This window comes from Lates calcarifer, linkage group LG7_2, assembly GCF_001640805.2.
Source record: "Lates calcarifer isolate ASB-BC8 linkage group LG7_2, TLL_Latcal_v3, whole genome shotgun sequence".
Lineage (NCBI taxonomy): Eukaryota > Metazoa > Chordata > Actinopteri > Centropomidae > Lates > Lates calcarifer.
In genome coordinates this window covers 4,137,326-4,155,388 of record NC_066854.1, presented here as the reverse complement: position 1 = coordinate 4,155,388, position 18,063 = coordinate 4,137,326, and the positions used below count along the sequence as shown (strand labels likewise).

Genomic DNA, 18,063 nt, shown 5'->3' with positions numbered 1-18,063 from the left:
ACAATAATCTGTTAAAATTCAGTCACCAGTTACCTCAAAGCGTCAGCTTTTGGATTCAAACACAAGCCACACTGAACTGGAATAAGAGTTTTCATACTATATTCCTGACGTATAGACTGGTTGCATTGCCTGGTAGATCTTCAGGAAAGGACGGCAGCCTGTGAAGGGAAATAAACAAGGACATTTTCAAGAAAAGCAAAAACAGACCCTCTGTCTATATTTGGCAGATGAAGATGCTCACCTCCTTTGGACTCAAAGTTTGGTATGCCGTGCATGATGACATGATGCAGGAACAGTGGCTTGTTGTTGATTTTTATGTGTCCGGACAGAAGGCCGTTGAAGTATCGCACATACCTGCAGACAGAGGAAAGTAAACAAAGTCTGTAAGTTGTTTAACACTGTCATACTGTTAATTATCAAACCTGGTCAAAGCTGTGTACAAATTCCAGAGCCTTGGTGGCCAAGATGTTAAGGTGCCATCTGTGAACTATTATGTTCCCTGTTCATGCTCAGCCTTTGTTGCAAGTCATTCCCTATCTCTCACCTGCATTTCCTGTCATCTTTTAACTATGCCCCAGGAATAATAATGACCTGCAGCGTTTGACATGTTTTTTTGTGCTTGGAGCCTTGCGAGTAAAAGGAATAACAAATTTTCCTCCTTGTGGTACTAAAGCTAAGACCATGCTGGTCATTAAAGTCAGGACTTTATCCCCCTTGGCAAGATCAATTATCCTGGAAATTTCAGCTCACTGCCAAATAATTTATGAGTTTTCTTGGGTGCAAAATTGATATTTTGGCCTGAATGTGGTGCAGTAAATTTCATCACCTTTTCATTACTTCTGTTCAAGCATGCATTTTTTCCTTTTTCCTGGTAGTAATGAATATCACAGCAAATTTCCTGGATGTCCAACCACTGGTTTTAGAGATACTTGTTACTCAACAGATTGTTGACCAAGGAGAAGTTCTGACCTGATGATGGCACTATAATAAAGGTTAGTGGATCACCAAATCAAAATCATTAGGAATCATCCTCTGGGAAAAAATTAATATCTTCATGAAATTCAACGGCCATCAGTTGAATCCCTGCTGAGATACAGGATCCTCAACAGCTATTCTACCACTCAGTATGTCAGGACCTTCAACAGCACAGCCTGAACTCCACTCTGACTGTAAAACAGCCTTTATCCACTACAGGAAACTGGTGTGTACAGAGGCCAGTTGGGGGTCTGTTGAGTTAGTGTGGTCTGGTTGTAAATGATGATAATGATGATGGTACCAAACGTGACCTTGACCGTGGGGTCGCTACATGCAGACACCCCCCTTGCACCGCTGTCAGTGGCCAGATGGTTTAGCCTCTCTGAAATTCAATTAGACTGAGCCGGGACGCCACGAAAGCAGCGCTGAGAGTAGGAAGGGGCTTGTAGCTACAGAACATGTGCTTGTAATAGAGACGTGATCATGTTCTGTCTTTTATCAAGACATTATCCCATATTAAAGGTTTTGCATGAAGGCTTTGAAAGATGTACACAAGCATATTGACTGAATAAGGCAGCAATCAAGATGATTGTATATTACAGGCTGTGTGTTTCAGGCTAGTGGTACTGCTCAAAATGAAGACTGCTCCCCTACAAACCCTCTGTCACAAACAGCAAATGCAGCTTCTAACATTACAGGGAAACCCCAGAAGAAACTTAGCCAGAAATATTAATTAAATACAATGAGCAAAGCTGCTGAAATTGTAAATGAACCTTCATATTAGAACGAGCGTAATTACTGTATAGGCAGACCACATTTTGGTGCAAGCCTACTGGAAAACACCATCAATGAGAGCTGTTAATTATCTTTAGATGTTTATCACCCTGTGCAGGCTGGATGGTTAACCACATGTGTTTACCCACAGGGAAACACAATTAACAGCGACCAAAATGTGTCCAGCAAGTCATTTTTTGCCATCAGAAAACTGAATGTTTAGCCTCCTTGTGCTTCTTTCACCAACTCAATTTCCCCTCCTCCTTATTTTATGATTATTTATAACTTTTTTCTTTTAAATCCAACAGTCTAACCAACATAATCTTCATCTCTCTTTATTGAAATGACAAGTGGAAACAAGACTGTAGCTCGCCTATTTACATTTTTTTCTTTATTAAAATGGTGACTTCTTAACCTCAGCTGATGATAAAAATCTTTTCTTTCAATACTTGGATGACAATCACACACGTGTCCTTACAGAAACATTAATTTGCTAAACAGCTTGGCTTTGATCTGTCTGGCCAGAGTACAACATTGTAAAGCTGTCACACTAAAAGTTCAAACTTATTTAACATTATTATGTGACAAAAATGCACTAGTGAGACATGAAGGATGGAGCAAAAGGGGAATGAATGCCAGGCATGCTGTACCCCTGTTGTGTTTCTTTTGAGCAACTATAAAACGCACATAAAAACAAGTTAATTGAGTCACATAATACAAGAAACTCTCATCATGTTTTGAGTCACAAATCAGCTGAGCAAATTTCATGCTGAATCTGGCCTGGTGGCACACAGAGGGCAGCCAATCCTCTAAGCAAGGGTTCAGTATGTTTGCTGTAGCATACTTCAATTTCACAAAAAACATGCTAATGATTTAAAGGCACTAAAATTAAACACCTTTAATCCAAACTTGTACAAGCTTTCATAGCAGCAGCAGCCGACTGAACTCATCTTTTACTCCTGATGTTAATGTCACACATTCCAGACCATAATACTAGCAGACTCCAGGGGCAGAGATAATTATATCCGAAGCAGGAAATAGCAGTGGGGCAGAGGGCAAGCCTATAGACCTGTTAGAGAATGGCTGGCTGCCTAATTCACTGGCTGAAATGAAGTGGTGTTAAGTCCCCTGGTGTTCCCCGTGTTTCTTCGTTTATTCCCCTTAACCTTTTTCCTGCTCATCCTTTCCAAGAGGCTCAGACCAAGAATCCTCTCTCTGCAGGTGAAGAAGGGAGACTATGAGGGGTCAAGCCTTTAAGCAGTCGACTGTCTAATAATGCAGAGGGGGCTAATAATATGGTAGGGGCAGATTTATGACTTAAAGGATGATGTCTCAGAAGAGAGCCTCCCTTGAGTGAGCTGCATTCAAAAGAGAAATTGTTTAAATACCTTTAAACCACTCTTGATTAGTCTGACTTGCTCTGGTTTGGAATTTACTCTGTTGTTTTGCTGTCTATTCATGGAAAGGACATTATCTGAAAATGCTCAAAGTGGAGAAGAACTGGAGGAAAATATGCTCTGATATGCTTAAAAGACAGGAATGAACTGCCACTAATGCCTCGCAGCCTCCCCAGAGACACCAGTGGAATCCCTCAGACAGACAAGATAGATTGCTTCTCTCCATGCCGTGACATTTACTCACAATTATCCCAATTAAAACTAAATTGGAGATAAACAGAAGAAAAAAGGAAAGAATTTCCTCTGCAAAGCTTTAGTTCTAAAACAAAATGGTTAGAGATGGAGTTGGGACCCGACACTGATCGGTCAGTTTGTTTTGTATTTCAGTTCTTCAGTTGACCATTTGCTAAACCCCAGCGACTGTCCAAGCATAGCTTAGTAAGTTGTTGTTATTGTCCCTTTGATACAGTAAACTACTGATGCAGGGATGCATAAAGTTTCCAGCAGATGTCAGCAAACAGGTGATAACTAACCTTCTCTGCGATGGCTGACCCACAGGAAGTGCTTTGTCCTCATAGAAGCGCCTCATGGCAAACCTGTCCAACGCCTGGTCAGCACTGCGTGACACAAAATTAGACAGGCATTGTTACAATTTGTTGTTCCTCTAAACTTTCATAACAGGGTGCATTTCACAAATTACAAAGTATCAACAACTGCTTGTTTGTTGGAAAAGTTTTTATTTTTTGTTCCCTGAGTTTGAGATTTAGAAATATCCCCTGGCCTTCACTGTTTACAAAGCAGCTTTAAATCCTCCTGGCTCCATCCCAGCTATTAACATCTGGTTGCATTAAAGAATGATGACATTTTTGGAGCGCTTCTTCTCACAGAGCCAGAAAAATAAGCTGACCAGGACTCAGTGTTTTGCTATAATAATCACATCAATGTTTAATTTTCAAGAGTGCTCAAGTCCCAGACCTTGAGGCCTAACTGTGATGGATTGGTGCTCCTGTCCTCACAAAACCTTGTGAGGGGGAGAAAAAAACTAAAAAGTACCTCGATTACGCTATTTCAAAATTCACCACGCTTTAGCTGCATCCATGTATCATGACATGTCTGATACCTTGCGGATATGTTGCTGTAGTGCATGTACGCAGCCACCACCACCCCTGTTCGACCTCGGTTCCCCTGTGACACAGAAACAGAGGGAAAAAGAAACAGTAATATGATTTAAAGTTGACTGTGGATGATTAAGACGGTTATTTGACACAGGAATCATTTCAGAGATCAAAGGTTTTTTGTCATAAATATCAAGAAACAGAGGAACAAATAAATCCTCAGAAGTGATGGAGTGGTCAGCAAGCTGCATGGATTACATCTGAAAACCCCCAAAAGCTGGAAGTAACATAAATCACATGAAATAATGTTTGATCACTCTGCTTGTTCAAAGTGAAGGATCAGACTCTAAAAAGCAACAAATCTACTCAGAGTAAAGCAAGAAAGCTGGAAAAATGTTTCTGATTTTTTTTTTTTTTGCTTCATCTGGATAAGAATTGAACAACTACAAGAATTTATGTTGACTTTATGAGATCAGCAGCCACAAAGCATACAACATAATGATAAAATATAACCACACGAATCACATGTAAGCAGATGCTTTATTCTTTCACATTCTGGACAGCTGTGTACTGGCCATTGCTGCTTTACCTTGTTGTGTAGTACAACCACGTTGCGTGCATCTCCATTGAGCCACGTGTCGATGGCCTTGCACATGCTGCAGATTTTGTCCAGCGCTGGTGCATGGTGGTCTGGCCAGCCAAACTCCAGAACCTGGGGAGGATTATTCAGACCAAAAGGAAGTTTCATTTTTCATCTTTGTGGTTTCTTTCCTTTCAAACATGAGGTTGGCTAATAGATATGCCTGTGTTTCTGGTTTGGTGTTTGTACCTTGTGGTTTAACTTTGATAAGTCGTTCCTCCGCTCACTCAGATTGAGCATCTGAAATCAGGAAGAGAGCAAGTATAAATATATCAAAGCACTAATGGACGTGAGCCATTTTAGTATTTATCACTACATATTTGTGTAGCGACAAAGTATCAGATATTTCTGCAGTGACCAAAATCAAAGGACAAAGTTGAGTAAACAGGAAACACAAGAAGTGATATGATGTCCTGGCTTCAGTGGGGGGCCTATCTCACCAGATAGTGTTCACCATGTTTGGACCGCAGCATCGTCGCCACCTCCTTGAGGTTGGTGGTGTAGCTCTGCTCCTCAGCGGCAGCGGGGAAAGAGACAGAGATGATCCTCTCTGTGATGTAGACCAGATCCACCTCATAGCTCTCCTCCATGGCCTGAACCACGCTCTGACTCCTGGAGAGAGAGAGAGAGAGAGGGAGCAAGGGGTGTTTATCTGGTGCTTTTGTATCCCAGCAGGAGGGTAGTTTCATGGTCAAACTGAACATCTCTCAACCACACAGCTAAGGTTCCAACTTTTTGTTGGCCAACATCTACCCTGCTCTCCTTGAACAAGATACCAGGTCCTGATTTCCTGAAGGTTTACACAGGAAAAGATGTGTGTTATATTACCAAACTGGCACATTTTTAAAAATAAAGCCTCTTTGCATGCATTTTTCAATCATAATATTGTTTTAGGGGCTATATCAATTAAAACAAATATCAATTAAAGCACATAATTTCTAGAATTAGATTTATGGGTCAAAAGGCACCAAAATAAACTCTGAACTCTGAAAAGTCAGTCAAGTTACATACAACTATTGATTGTTACATTTAAATTACTATATTTAAGTATGCAGCAGGACCTTTAAAATATTGTTAAAATATTGTCAGTACTGTGTTAGAAGTTTGTATTTGGTATAATGAACATTTTGTACTGTGGAGAAGCAGGTTTTGACCTTTCTGCCTTCTAAACTCAGAACAGTCACCCCACATTAACTCAACATAAGAGTCGTGATCATCTGCTTTGTTCACTCCAAACTGCAATCCAATTTTCAGTGATTATCGTCTTTACGAGGACTGTAGTGAATCTGTTTTACAGCTGCTGTGAGAATACTTCTAATACTCTCCAATTTCTCCCAGGGACTAACGACAGAGTTCATCATCAACATCCACTTGATCAAATGTAAACTCCTGCAGCTCACGCTTATATTTCTTGGAGAGGAAAAGATTTACAATCCTTTGCTGACTGTTGACATGACCTCTGCTGATATTATGCAATCTGTTTCGCTGGCCAAACAGTGATCAGGTTTAATGGCTGGTGAGCATACAGTAAAGCCCTGCATGAGAAACAGCCATGCTTGAGGAGTAACAGACAACACAGAGTGTGGAATGAGAATTTACATTATCCAGAACAAATAACCGTTATTTGATGTTGATCATAAAATAAAGTTGAGTTGGGGATCACAGTGGATTATTAAAGGACTTACCACTTCAGAAAAGTGGAATTTATTTCAGTTTGTGTTCTAACAATCATCACGTGCCTCTGTAGAAACTCTTTTAAAACTGGACAAAGATCCTTAGAAACTTTTTGGTTAAACTGTCATGATGATAATGCTAATTTATTCTATATCAGCTGTATTTCTGTATAATGTATGAGTGTAGACATCTGTGCACCTGCATAGAACATGATCATGTGACAACGCTGTGTCTTACCGTGACTGCTTTCGCCTTATCTCCACACTCTTGCAGGACCTCGTAGATCCCTAGAGAGCGCACATACACACACACACACATATGCAGAGGAAGGGAGAGAAAGAGAGGGGAGACAAAGTGATTCATAAGCATACTCCATCTGGTAATAATGATGATGTTACTGAATTACAACCTGACATAACCTATTAGGGAAAAGTCAGATCACAGAAGCAAAACTGAAACTGTTTTGGAGAAAGAGAAAGGCAGAGAGGAAAAAGAGAAAGAGCAAAACAAAGAGGACAGAGAAGAATAAGTAGAAGCAGCAGAAGGGGAAGAAAGATAAGAACGGGACAAGACCTAAAAAAGTGAAGAAGTCGAGTAGAAATATGAGAAGAAGGTGATGAAGAAGAGACATAAAAGGAGAAAAAGAAAAGAAGATGACTGGGAGATGGAAAAGGAAACAAAAAGGATGAAGAGAAGGAGCAGCATAGAGACAAGTATAAAAGAAGGGGAAGAGGTAAAAAGGAAGCACAGTAAGAAAGGAAGGAGAAGAGATTAAGGACAGGGAAAGGAGAAAAAAACTAAAAGTGAGAGTAGGAGAAGAAGAAAGAAAAATCACAATACATCAGTGTGTTGCAGGAGAAAACCATCCTGACTCAGGTCTTGTCAGGACTTCAGCACACACTTTAATTATCCTGTCCTGAATCTAGTTATTTACTGAGGAAAGAGGTGAAGTCAGGCTGCTTTACTGTGACAGGACTGCAGAGGGAAAATGTTACTAAATATGCTGTACTGTCGAGGAATTGCTACATAATAGATGCTGGAGTTGGCTCTTCCTCTTACGGTTTGTCGGCCCAGGGGAGGCTGTGTCTGTATGAGTCAGCTGCCATCGAAAAGATGAAGCCATCCAAAAAGATAGAACGACAGCTGGATTTATCTTCACAGACGTCCTGTGTGACATTTTTTACTTTTTCCCACAACGTCATAAAGAATGAGCGTTCTGCTTTACTGGTCAAGTGGTTAAACCGAGATGTTGGCAAGAAGGGTCTCTAATCATCGCAGAAGGTTAAACACACAGCCAAAAGCTCTCCATATTGCTGCCGAGTGGCTCCTCACAGATGAGGCTAATCCCACCCCCAAGAGCCAAAATGGGAAGCATAATTCTCTGTGATTTGACAGGAACCAGATGCTAGGCGGACCACGGACGCTGGTGTTTGCAAAATGAAACAGCCTGTTCGCATGGGGCTTCAGGGGTGTTACGCCGGTACGTTTCACATCACAGGAACAATCTGTTGTCTTGTAGCAACATGGGTGCATGAACGCCTCGTGAAAATCAATGCAGCATGTGAAGAAGAGTATACTCTCTATCCATGTAAATGTACTTTTCATGAGAAAGCCAGCTTTCACAGTAAAAGGCTGGTTCTCATTGTCAAAAACTCACATGAAAAGGCCAAAACCAAGAATAAATGTAGCCCTCTAACATATTTGCTGCCAGAACATGATACAACTTATTCCTTTGTGCCATAGAGCTCCATTGTTGTCAAAAATACATCAGTGAGCCACACTGTTGCACTGAGTGACATGTTCCTTTATTATCATGAACATGGGCACTGCAGTGTAATATGAGTCAATCACGCACATACTGCAGTGCTTGTGTATTAAATGTATTTTAATCTGTGGCTGAAAATAGTCCCTAATTTATATCGGAGTAATGTTTGTAGTACAGGGCTAAGCTGTTTAGGAAACTACTGAGCCTTTTGAATGAAATGAAACTATTTCCATTTAACTTTTTTCAAAATTTTCATCTTCAGAATGAATGGGCTTGGAGCTAATACCACATTCAGTAAATTACAGTTGGCACTTGACAAAAGCGTCTGAAAACCAAACAGACATTGATGCCTCACAACCATATCCTTTAAGAAATAGTTAAAGAAGCTAAAAAGAAATAGGAATTTGTTGCAAATTTTAGAAAAAAATTAAAAATCACAAATCCATCTGCTGAGGAAGACCATGCAGTTTGACTGAAAGCAGCACAACAGCTCCTAACAGACCCTGTGTAAGGGTTTTGTTAACTAAAATGACACATTTTAAGAGGAAAGTCAACATGGTTCAATTCTATTGTAAAACAGTACAACCTATGAAAAGACATCTGGTGTGGGAGTAGCCTACCTTGCTGAACAGGTGCCCTGTGCTCCATCTCCAGGATGAACGCAGGTGGGCAAAATGCCTTCGAATGGAGTTTCCCAGAGGCATGTTCTAGCATGCACTAGCACTACTTCTATATGTTTTGCTATTTTAAATGAAAAAATAAATAAATAAATAAATAAAAATAAACCTATGACTCACTATGTTACCAATTAAGGCTTAGAAATTCCAGGTAAAATTCAGGATTATATGTCCAATTTCATGTTTTTAAATCACAGAGCATCATCAACGAGCAGTTCCCTTTGCATCATCATGAGAGAAAAGATTCAACACTCCATGCCATTTGTGCCAAACTTCATGAGCGATTATGTAATAGATCATGATGCATATTCCTTCTCCTCTTTCCCTCTCGACTATCCTCTCTCTATTTTCTCCTGCTTTCTCTCGTCCTCTCCCTCCCACCCACTTTGTGTTCTCGGGAACTACTCCTCCCTCGGTCTCATTATCTCTCATTATTTCTGACTCTCCCACCCGCTTCTCTTGTCTGTCTTTTTTCCCCAAGCCATGTGTTTATGTGCTGTATGGGTCCTGTGTGAAGGTACAGTACGTATGTGCTTGTCTGCTGCACATGTATTTGACCTTTATCACCCTCAAGAATCAAGTGACTGAGGCAAAAGGCATAACATATAAAATATGGAATAAAAACACAGTTTTTTATGTTCTATCTTAATATTTCCCTTTTGGTTTAAGCAATAAAATTGTTAGTTATTATAACTGTTGGGAAATTGGATGAAACCATGTTTTCCTTTGCATGCTTTGTGCACAGTCATACAACTTTATCTCTTTGTCTGACAACATAATTTTTGATTTACACTGTCTGAACTGTACATGCAAGTATATAGTCACTCACTCTCCTCCCTTAAGCCATAAACTGATTCAAAAAAATCCCCATAGTGCACTTGGATGACCCCAAACAGGCCCCACACTGACTCAATTATGGTCACGATGGGGCGTTTTGATTTAAAACCACCACGGATGTATCCTATATGGACTGACCAAATAAACATTCCATCTGCACTTCCCCCTCTGTCCGTACACCATGTGCACACACACACACATATGGAAAACCCCATGCTGATTCCTGGATTTAGGTATCAAGGCAGAGCACAGAGGATGCAAGGTTAACACAATGAAAAAATTAATGATTTCCTTTAAAATGCAGCCAAAATGTATGGATTTAACCAATGAGCACAAGACAAGATTTCTGTTAAAATGAAAACAATATGATAATATGATGGGATAACACATGGAATGCTTTGATAAAAGGTAACAACCACAGCAAAGCTTTTTTGGTTACACAAAAAATTTTGATGAAAAATCAGGATCATAATCTCAACTGAGGATGCAACTAATTTTTATGTGAAATGTCTGCTTAGAGGGCCCACGTCCCAAACACCAATATGTCAATGTCAAATTGTTTGTGACAACTTTCTATAATTACAGTAGAGAACAAGACCATGGTCAAGACAATTAGTAGCCTCTGTCTTGGTATTTTTAGTGCTAGCGTTTCTCATAATTACACCCACATTTCCTATAAACCCTGTTGCTTGCTGTTGCAAAAGAAGATATTGCTACTTGTATCAACCCTTTATCCATTGTTTTGCTGTTTGTGCAAGAGGATGGACACAATCTTATACTTCTTATTGAACTAGGAGAACAGCACATGCTCCCTGTAAATAATAATAATAAATTAATTTAAAGTAATGTGACATTAATGTAAAAGGTATACTACACAATAATCTATCTTTTGAGTATAAAAGTTGGCCCAGAGGAGTTTGTAGCTTGTTTTGTTGTGGTTGACAGAATATAAACTTATCAAAGCACTCCTGGAGCATACCCCACACACAGCTTTTGTTCATTGGTAGCACAGTTAGCTCTTTAGCATCATTGCATATATCCATTTTATTTTACACTGGTTACTAACAAAAAATGCAAACAGCTAACTAGTTGAGTATTGTGAGAGGGTGAAACATACTCAGCTTACGGATGGACAACAGAAAAGAAAGTTTTATGAAGTATTCCTTTAAAATGCTACACATACATTAATAATACATTTCCTATTTTTCCGTATTTTCTCTTTAAGTCTTTAATTTAAGACCCATCTCTCCTGCGTTAATGAAGACCACAGATCATTTTCTATTTACTCAACCCAAACTCATTATGTAGCCCTCTCTTCTTCTCTTTTTCTGTGTGAATGTACAGAATGTGAACTAATCTCCACACAAGCTGGTGTACCCAGACCAATCTGTGTTTATAATCTGACTCTGAGTCATCATTAAACTTCTGCTGCCGATCTAAACATCCAGGCGACGAGTGACGCAAACACTGACTCATTATTGTGACTCACAAAAGAGAGAAGAGAAAAAAGAGGGATGCAAGACATCAGTGCTGCTTTCATCTTTTGAATAAATGTTGCTTCTGGTTTCATGAAAAGGAAAATAAAGACATGGGAGCTGCTTATGATCTAAAACATTTTAAACAAGCGAACAAATTTTTGCCTTTGTGACTGCTGGCTTGAATAAACTGTTTTCTTTTTGCATTAGTAGTGGTTCTCTCCTCTCTTATTTTTCTGGAATCTTGCCGTCTTGGAAACCCACCGACCCTGCCTGCACCCTTCATGGTTTAGCAATGTCAAGCTAAACATGCATGTTTAGTTTCGGGCCAGGCCTTGGCAGCGGTTTCTGGCACAGACGAGGCATAATTTGCAGTGAACTGGCAAACACAGATGTCACGGCAGCTTTTCTCATTTTGTAAGGTATGTACCAAATATTTCTTTAGACTGGCACAGAACAGAGAGAGAGGGTTAAATCATTTAGCTCAGGCCACCTGGTTGTATGGAGTCTGGAGTGTGCCACTAGAATAATAAGATACTTTTTCATTGTTTCCTTCTAATCAGTCAGTGGGTTGATATAATAAGAATTATCAATTGCTTAATTAAATTTGCATTCAAATGGTCCCATATTCAAATATTCTTAGTCCTTAAATTATACAAATTATACATGTACAATACAATAATTTACATTATTATTAACTTAACTTTTATTAACTTTAAATTGAGCTTTTAGTTAAACAAATTAAAAATGTCTAAAGAGTGTGCTTGGATATACAGTGTACACTACAAGATTAAATGAAGTTCAATCTACAGAGCAGGAGCAGAAGCTCTGATTGGTTAGCTGTTATGTATTGCATGGTGCTGCCACCTTCTGCAGTTGGCAGGAACAGGTGTGACCTGTGTTCAGGGTCAACAGCTTTAATTATTATTTAAATTAGGAAAAGGTAACTAATCACGTATTGATTGGTAACAATTAAATACTGAAGAAACAAACAGGACGGGGTGCAAAGCTGACTTACAGCAGCAGCAGTCATTCTTTGTATTCATGATGGCAGCTGAGCCACTATTGTCATGAATGAATGATGATGATTTTTTTCTTTTGATGGTGAATCAAGAGAAGGATCTGAAGGTCAAAAGTCAAATGTATGTGGACACGCAATATTACACCCACATCTGATTGTTGAACATCTCACTCCAAAACCATGACCATTAATCTGCTGCTGCAACAGTCTCTGCTCCCATTTAACCACAGGAGCATTATTGAGGTTGGCCACTGATGCATGTTACAACCTGGACTGCAGTCAGTGTTTCAGTTTATCCCAAAGGTGTTGGATGGGGTTGAAGTCCAGGTCAGTCAAGTTCTTCCACCTCAAACCATTTCTTTATGGACCTGGCTTTGTGCACAGGGGCATTGTCTTATTCAAACAGGAAAGGACCTTCCCCAAACTGTTACCACAGAGCACAATCTTGTCTGAAATATTGTATATTGTGGCATTGATATTTCCCTTAATTGTAAGTAAGGAAGTAGCCCAAACCATGAAAAACAGCCCCAGACCAAAAGCATACAAATGTATGTGGAGAATGGTGTCCATATACATTTAGAAATACACATAAGAATTTCAGCACCTAGTTACATTCACAATGACAGCGTTTATGAATGAAAGGCTTTTAAAGAAGGACTCCTTGGCATTAACACCAACAAAGAAGAGGTATTACTTACCGGTGTATCTACATGCTTTAACGGCAGCTGAGGAGTGGGAGGCTGGAGAGAGAGTCGAGACAGAGTCAGTGGGTTAGTCATTGTTTCTTTCACACTGAGGAGGATACAACATGGTGAGTGAAAGGATGAGAAAGAGAAAGAGAGAGAAGAGAGAGAGACTGTTTCTTTATAGACCTCTCTCTCTTTTCCTCTCTCTCTCCTTGTCTGGCTGTCGGAGATGCACCAGACGGTCATTCTATTAACCTTGAGGAAAACTCACTCTCTGTTTCTTTCTCCCTGATCCATACACACTTTCTCTGTCATGTATATACAAATGTACACATTAATTTAGAGGTGTGTAGAGCGGTTTAAAGATTAAATCTCTGTCTTGGTCCTTGAGTGTTGCTGAAGGAGGCAAAGATGGAGAGGGACAGTATGTGAGAAAGCAAAAGAAAGTATGTGATACACACAAACACACACACACAGCCTGACAGTGATCCATGTGTTAAGGAAAATCTCTTAACTGAGTTAAGTACAGCATCTTAGGCTGATGTGAGCTCTATAAACAAAACTGGGGACTGTTTAACAAGCTGCAGCAGTCATTTAAAAAGGCCGGTGTCCAAAGTAAATAAGTGAAAAGTAGTTACTGTAGCTTGGAATGTTCCTAATTTGGTCATATCATTGGTGGTTAATCTTGAGAATATAAAACAGCACCACGTTTTATTTGACTTTACAGAGTATTGACAAGAAATCAGGAGAATGACCATATTGCTATTCCTGCTGCTTCTTTAAACAGGGGCCACCATTTGCTGATTGTGCAGCCTTTATGGAAGTGAATGAAAACTCCCATTTCAAGCTCATTAAAGCGAAAGTGACTCAAGTCTCAGTGTCGCAGTGCATGAATCACATTTTGTCCTGTAAAGGAGCAGCCCCTAGAGGAAAGGGAAATTATCACTTTGACTGCAGCTCACTACCTGTCCTCCTCTACTTAGTGTAGCGTTTAATGCACCCAGAAAATCAGAACACATCAGTGATTTCAGATACAGGACAATTGTCTTGGTTGTTGTGTCCCAACTGTGCATTATACTATGAACTAACAGTATACTTATTCTGTGTTTTGAGTATATGCTAAATTCATCTTTGAATAAGGACAGGTAAGTGCCTTGCTCAAGGGGATCTAAACAGTTTGAGATGTGGCAAAGATCATAATTTTCCAGATCTGCTTAAATTTGAGCTGCTAGTCACACTGTGACCTTAAGTAACCTCAACAAATCTGCTGCTGCATAACACATCACCATCTTCAAAACAGCACTCAGAGGGTGTCTGGTTTGAGTTGTACTGACAGGATTTTCCTTTGAGGAAATGGAGGAAGCTCTTATGGTTATAGCCTCTGACCTCTGACCTCCAGCAACGACCTCACAGTGCTCCCTGTGTGCTGTTCTGCCACAATTCCAGGAAGGCTCATAGCATTATGACAGGGGCCAACAAGATCTTTAAGAGTTTCCTTTATGGTCTCATTTGTGCACAAACTCACACACATACTACACAAACACACAGACATGCACGTGGTGTACTCACCACCTCATAGTTGGTAGTTGTTTGACATGATGTGGTGACCTGTACAGAAGAAAAGAAACAGAGATGAGACGAGAGACGACATGCATTATGATCTTACTAACAACTGTTATATCTGACCTGAAAAGTAAAAAAGAGAAGTGAAATTCAAAGATGACTGAGGTACATCAACTGATAGAATCTTCTCAAATCGGAGGTACTTTAGGGTGATGTTTTAAAAGGAAGGGAGAGACAACTCTGAATCTTTCCTCCTGAATGCTTGAGTATTCCCAAACTCACCCTCAACAGTACAGAAATAACCACTGCCTCAAAAAACAGGCCCTTTGACTATTTCTCTGCGTGGGAAACATGTCAGGGCCATTCCAAGTAAAATCACATTTGGCACTGAATTTGCATTGAAACAGAATGGTTCCTGTAAAAGTAAAAAAAACAGACAGAAAAACAATTCACTATTGAATTACACAGTTCACAGTGTCGGTTCACACACAGGTTGAAGCAGTAGACTATGACTTTGTATTATTTCAGCAGAGGGCATTAGGACCCTGCTCTGTGATGCATTAAGTTTGTTGATTGTTTTAGGGCTGTGACTAACAATTCTTTTCATTTTCGATATATTTAGGTTGATTGTTTGTTTATACAATGTCACTAAATGATGAAAAATTCCAATCATACTTTCCCAGAATCGAATGGGACATCTTCAAGTATCTCATTTTGTCCAAACATTGGTCTAAAACCCAGAGGAACCATCAAGTATTCTGTATTTTTTCTTGAAAAATGACTCAAATGGATCATCAATTATTAAAATAGTTGCAGATGAATTTCATATTGATTGACAGATTAATTGACTAAAATGTAAAACTCTCACTCACCTCACTAACCATTATCCTTCAAGTAGCACTTTGTCTATTTTTGCCTTTTAACAGCACAGCACGTATTCTTCTTTATTACTGCTGAGAATGATTTTACCATCCACCCCCCTCTCTGCAGTGCTGTCTCAAACTGAAACTGTGAGAGAAACTGAAAGCTTCACCTCCTTTTATATTGTGAAATAGCATCCTGTCCCCACTGTGTGCGGTACAACAATATGTTTTTTTTCCAGTAGGTTTCCCAACAAATGCGGCTGGGTGGCACACCAGTACTATAAAATGCAGAGTCCAGGGCCAGTACCTGTTGCCAGACCTCCCAGCAACAGTATCACTTGTCTCCTAATTATACTATCACCTCAAAATTAGAGTGGTATTGATTTCCTGATGTTGCAATGCTGCATTTAGCATCTTTAAATAGCAGTTAGGGTATCACAGGCCAATTTAGTTCTCAAAACAGTTTGCTCATAGTATCCATGACAGGCAAGTGTGGCTCCTAATAGTCTGCATTACCCTCTGCACCACAAGTCGCTGATTACGATGCATAAACAGTGACTCTCTGGCAAGCTGAGTGACTTCCATTTGACTGTATTTACTTTAGTGTGTACACAAAAACATGCGTGCATACTTGTGCACTGTTAAACGAGTGCACGCTGTGCCCTGCGTCCCAGCGTGTTGCGAGTTGATGGGTGTTTATGAGCAGTGGGATGAGAGCGTGCGCTATCAGCAGACAACAGATGCAGGCGAGGAAGGAAGCCGCTGTAATTAGTTTGCTCTGGGAAAACAAAAGACTCATTTACTTTGTAATGCTATCATCAAGTGTATCAGAATACAGTAGTTGGATAACATCGCAGCAGAACAGATCCCACCTAGTGCATGCTGATATGCAATGTGATGGCATCAGTCCACAACTTACTGCTGAAATGGTTATGCAGTGCGGTAAAAACTGGAAGAAGCTGACCAAGAGTGTACTGAGATACTTTAAGACAGCCTACATGTTAAAAATGCTTGTGCTAATTTCTGTGTTGCATTACTGGCACTTGTTAACATGTTAACATATGTACTGACTGGTGCTTTGTTCTCCTCCTGAATACTGCAATGTGATCTGTATCATAAAATCAGCCAATAGTTGATGTTAAGTGCCATTTTTAATACCATAAAATCTGACTTTATATGCTCAAATTTACAAGCATTCAGTCAAAAATTTCCCTCCAGGCAGTGTGCAGAAAAAAAATGTCACTGAGGATTTTACAGCCACAAATTTATGTGGCTCAAACCATCAGTGGCCAAGATTAATATCCAGTGTTCAGTAAAAGGCCAGTCCAACCTCATCATTGTCAAGTGCATATACAGTGTCTGCATGAGATTGCATGACAAATTGTAGGTCATTTTGGATGGATCAAGGGAAGAGAAAATGCAGTATCCAGTGACAAGGATGAACATGATGAGCATGAACAAGACTGACAGCAAAAGGATACACTCACTTGCCAATTTATTAGGTACACCTATTTTAAACTAATGTAATATAACATCTCTCATTGCATGATTATTTTATGTATAGGATGTGTAGGATGTAGTGTATGTGTTACACTGAAAGGTTTTGAGTTTGAAAAATTATAAATACATATTTTGCCATGTTCTTCATTAAAGGACAACTGCTACAATTGAAGTGCCCTTCAGCAATGCAGCTAAAACCAAATACTGCACTGAAGCTTTTCAGAGGTTCATGAGGTTCCTAGTTCCAGGAGCCAGAAGCGAGTCCGCTCATGCTTGCTCTTTACTGTGCCTACACTACCTGGGGCCACTGCTGACATTCATATATCAGTGTTGGCTGTCCCAGCGGCCCTGGGGCCTTGTAGCAAGAGCATCTGCCTTTATTCACAGCTGACAGGAAGTGCAGTTCTGTGCGCTGTACTGTAGCATACGCCTGCAAATGTCCTGATGATGACTCCCTCCAGTATTGATCTAAAGGTCAGGAAGGTATAGTGATGACTTTGAGTCGCAGTGGCTGCTGTGAACTTACATCCAGAGAAACCAGACTATTTGCCACATACAGCAGCAGACATATCAATCACAGCTTCCTTTAAGAACATGTTTGTGCAAAACAGAGCAATCAGCCATGAATATTGCTTGCAAACACTGTTATCATATCACAAGGCATGAGAGATATAATACAGACACTGACTTCATAATCACACTATCTTGCATTCCTTCAAACACTGTGCCTTGGCCTAACTTAAAATCCTCATCACATCACTGTGCAAAAAAGCGAGAGAACAACAGCTACCCTGACTTCATCCATATATGGTGGCTACAGCTGGAAGCCAGACTAAAACAGGCTTCACATGGTTTTTAACCGCTCAGACGGATAAAAGTGGAGGAATCTCAGAGAGTCCCTGCCACACGCTTCGGCATCGGGCCAGACTAACACCTGAACTTCATCCATCAGTGATTGTTTATGAAACTCCATCTGTGCCATCTCAAAATCTGTGGAAAGATTCAGCTCAGCTATTTTTTGGGATTGCTCAATAGTGAAAAAAGTTGAGAAAGAGAATCTGGCCTGGTTACCTGTCTTTATCTGTTCATCTTTTCTTTAGC

At 39.9% G+C, this 18,063-nt stretch overlaps 1 protein-coding gene across 11 annotated transcripts in view; it reads right to left on the bottom strand.

The window, feature by feature from the left end:
• Nucleotides 1–18,063, bottom strand: part of tns1a (tensin 1a) — a 94,977-nt gene that overhangs the window by 28,971 nt on the left and 47,943 nt on the right. For 10 of the 11 annotated variants that reach the window (XM_018661010.2, XM_018661009.2, XM_018661014.2 and 7 more), the window contains 10 exons: nt 14,606–14,644; nt 13,049–13,090; nt 6,813–6,862; nt 5,342–5,513; nt 5,091–5,141; nt 4,851–4,973; nt 4,267–4,331; nt 3,680–3,763; nt 242–354; nt 98–158 (listed from right to left, as the gene is read on the bottom strand). In XM_018661010.2, the coding sequence (XP_018516526.1) occupies nt 98–158; nt 242–354; nt 3,680–3,763; nt 4,267–4,331; nt 4,851–4,973; nt 5,091–5,141; nt 5,342–5,513; nt 6,813–6,862; nt 13,049–13,090; nt 14,606–14,644 (800 nt within the window). Of the gene's footprint in view, nt 1–97; nt 159–241; nt 355–3,679; nt 3,764–4,266; nt 4,332–4,850; nt 4,974–5,090; nt 5,142–5,341; nt 5,514–6,812; nt 6,863–8,960; nt 9,499–13,048; nt 13,091–14,605; nt 14,645–18,063 lie in introns of those variants that run through there. The other variant, XM_051065887.1, reaches the window with a different exon arrangement.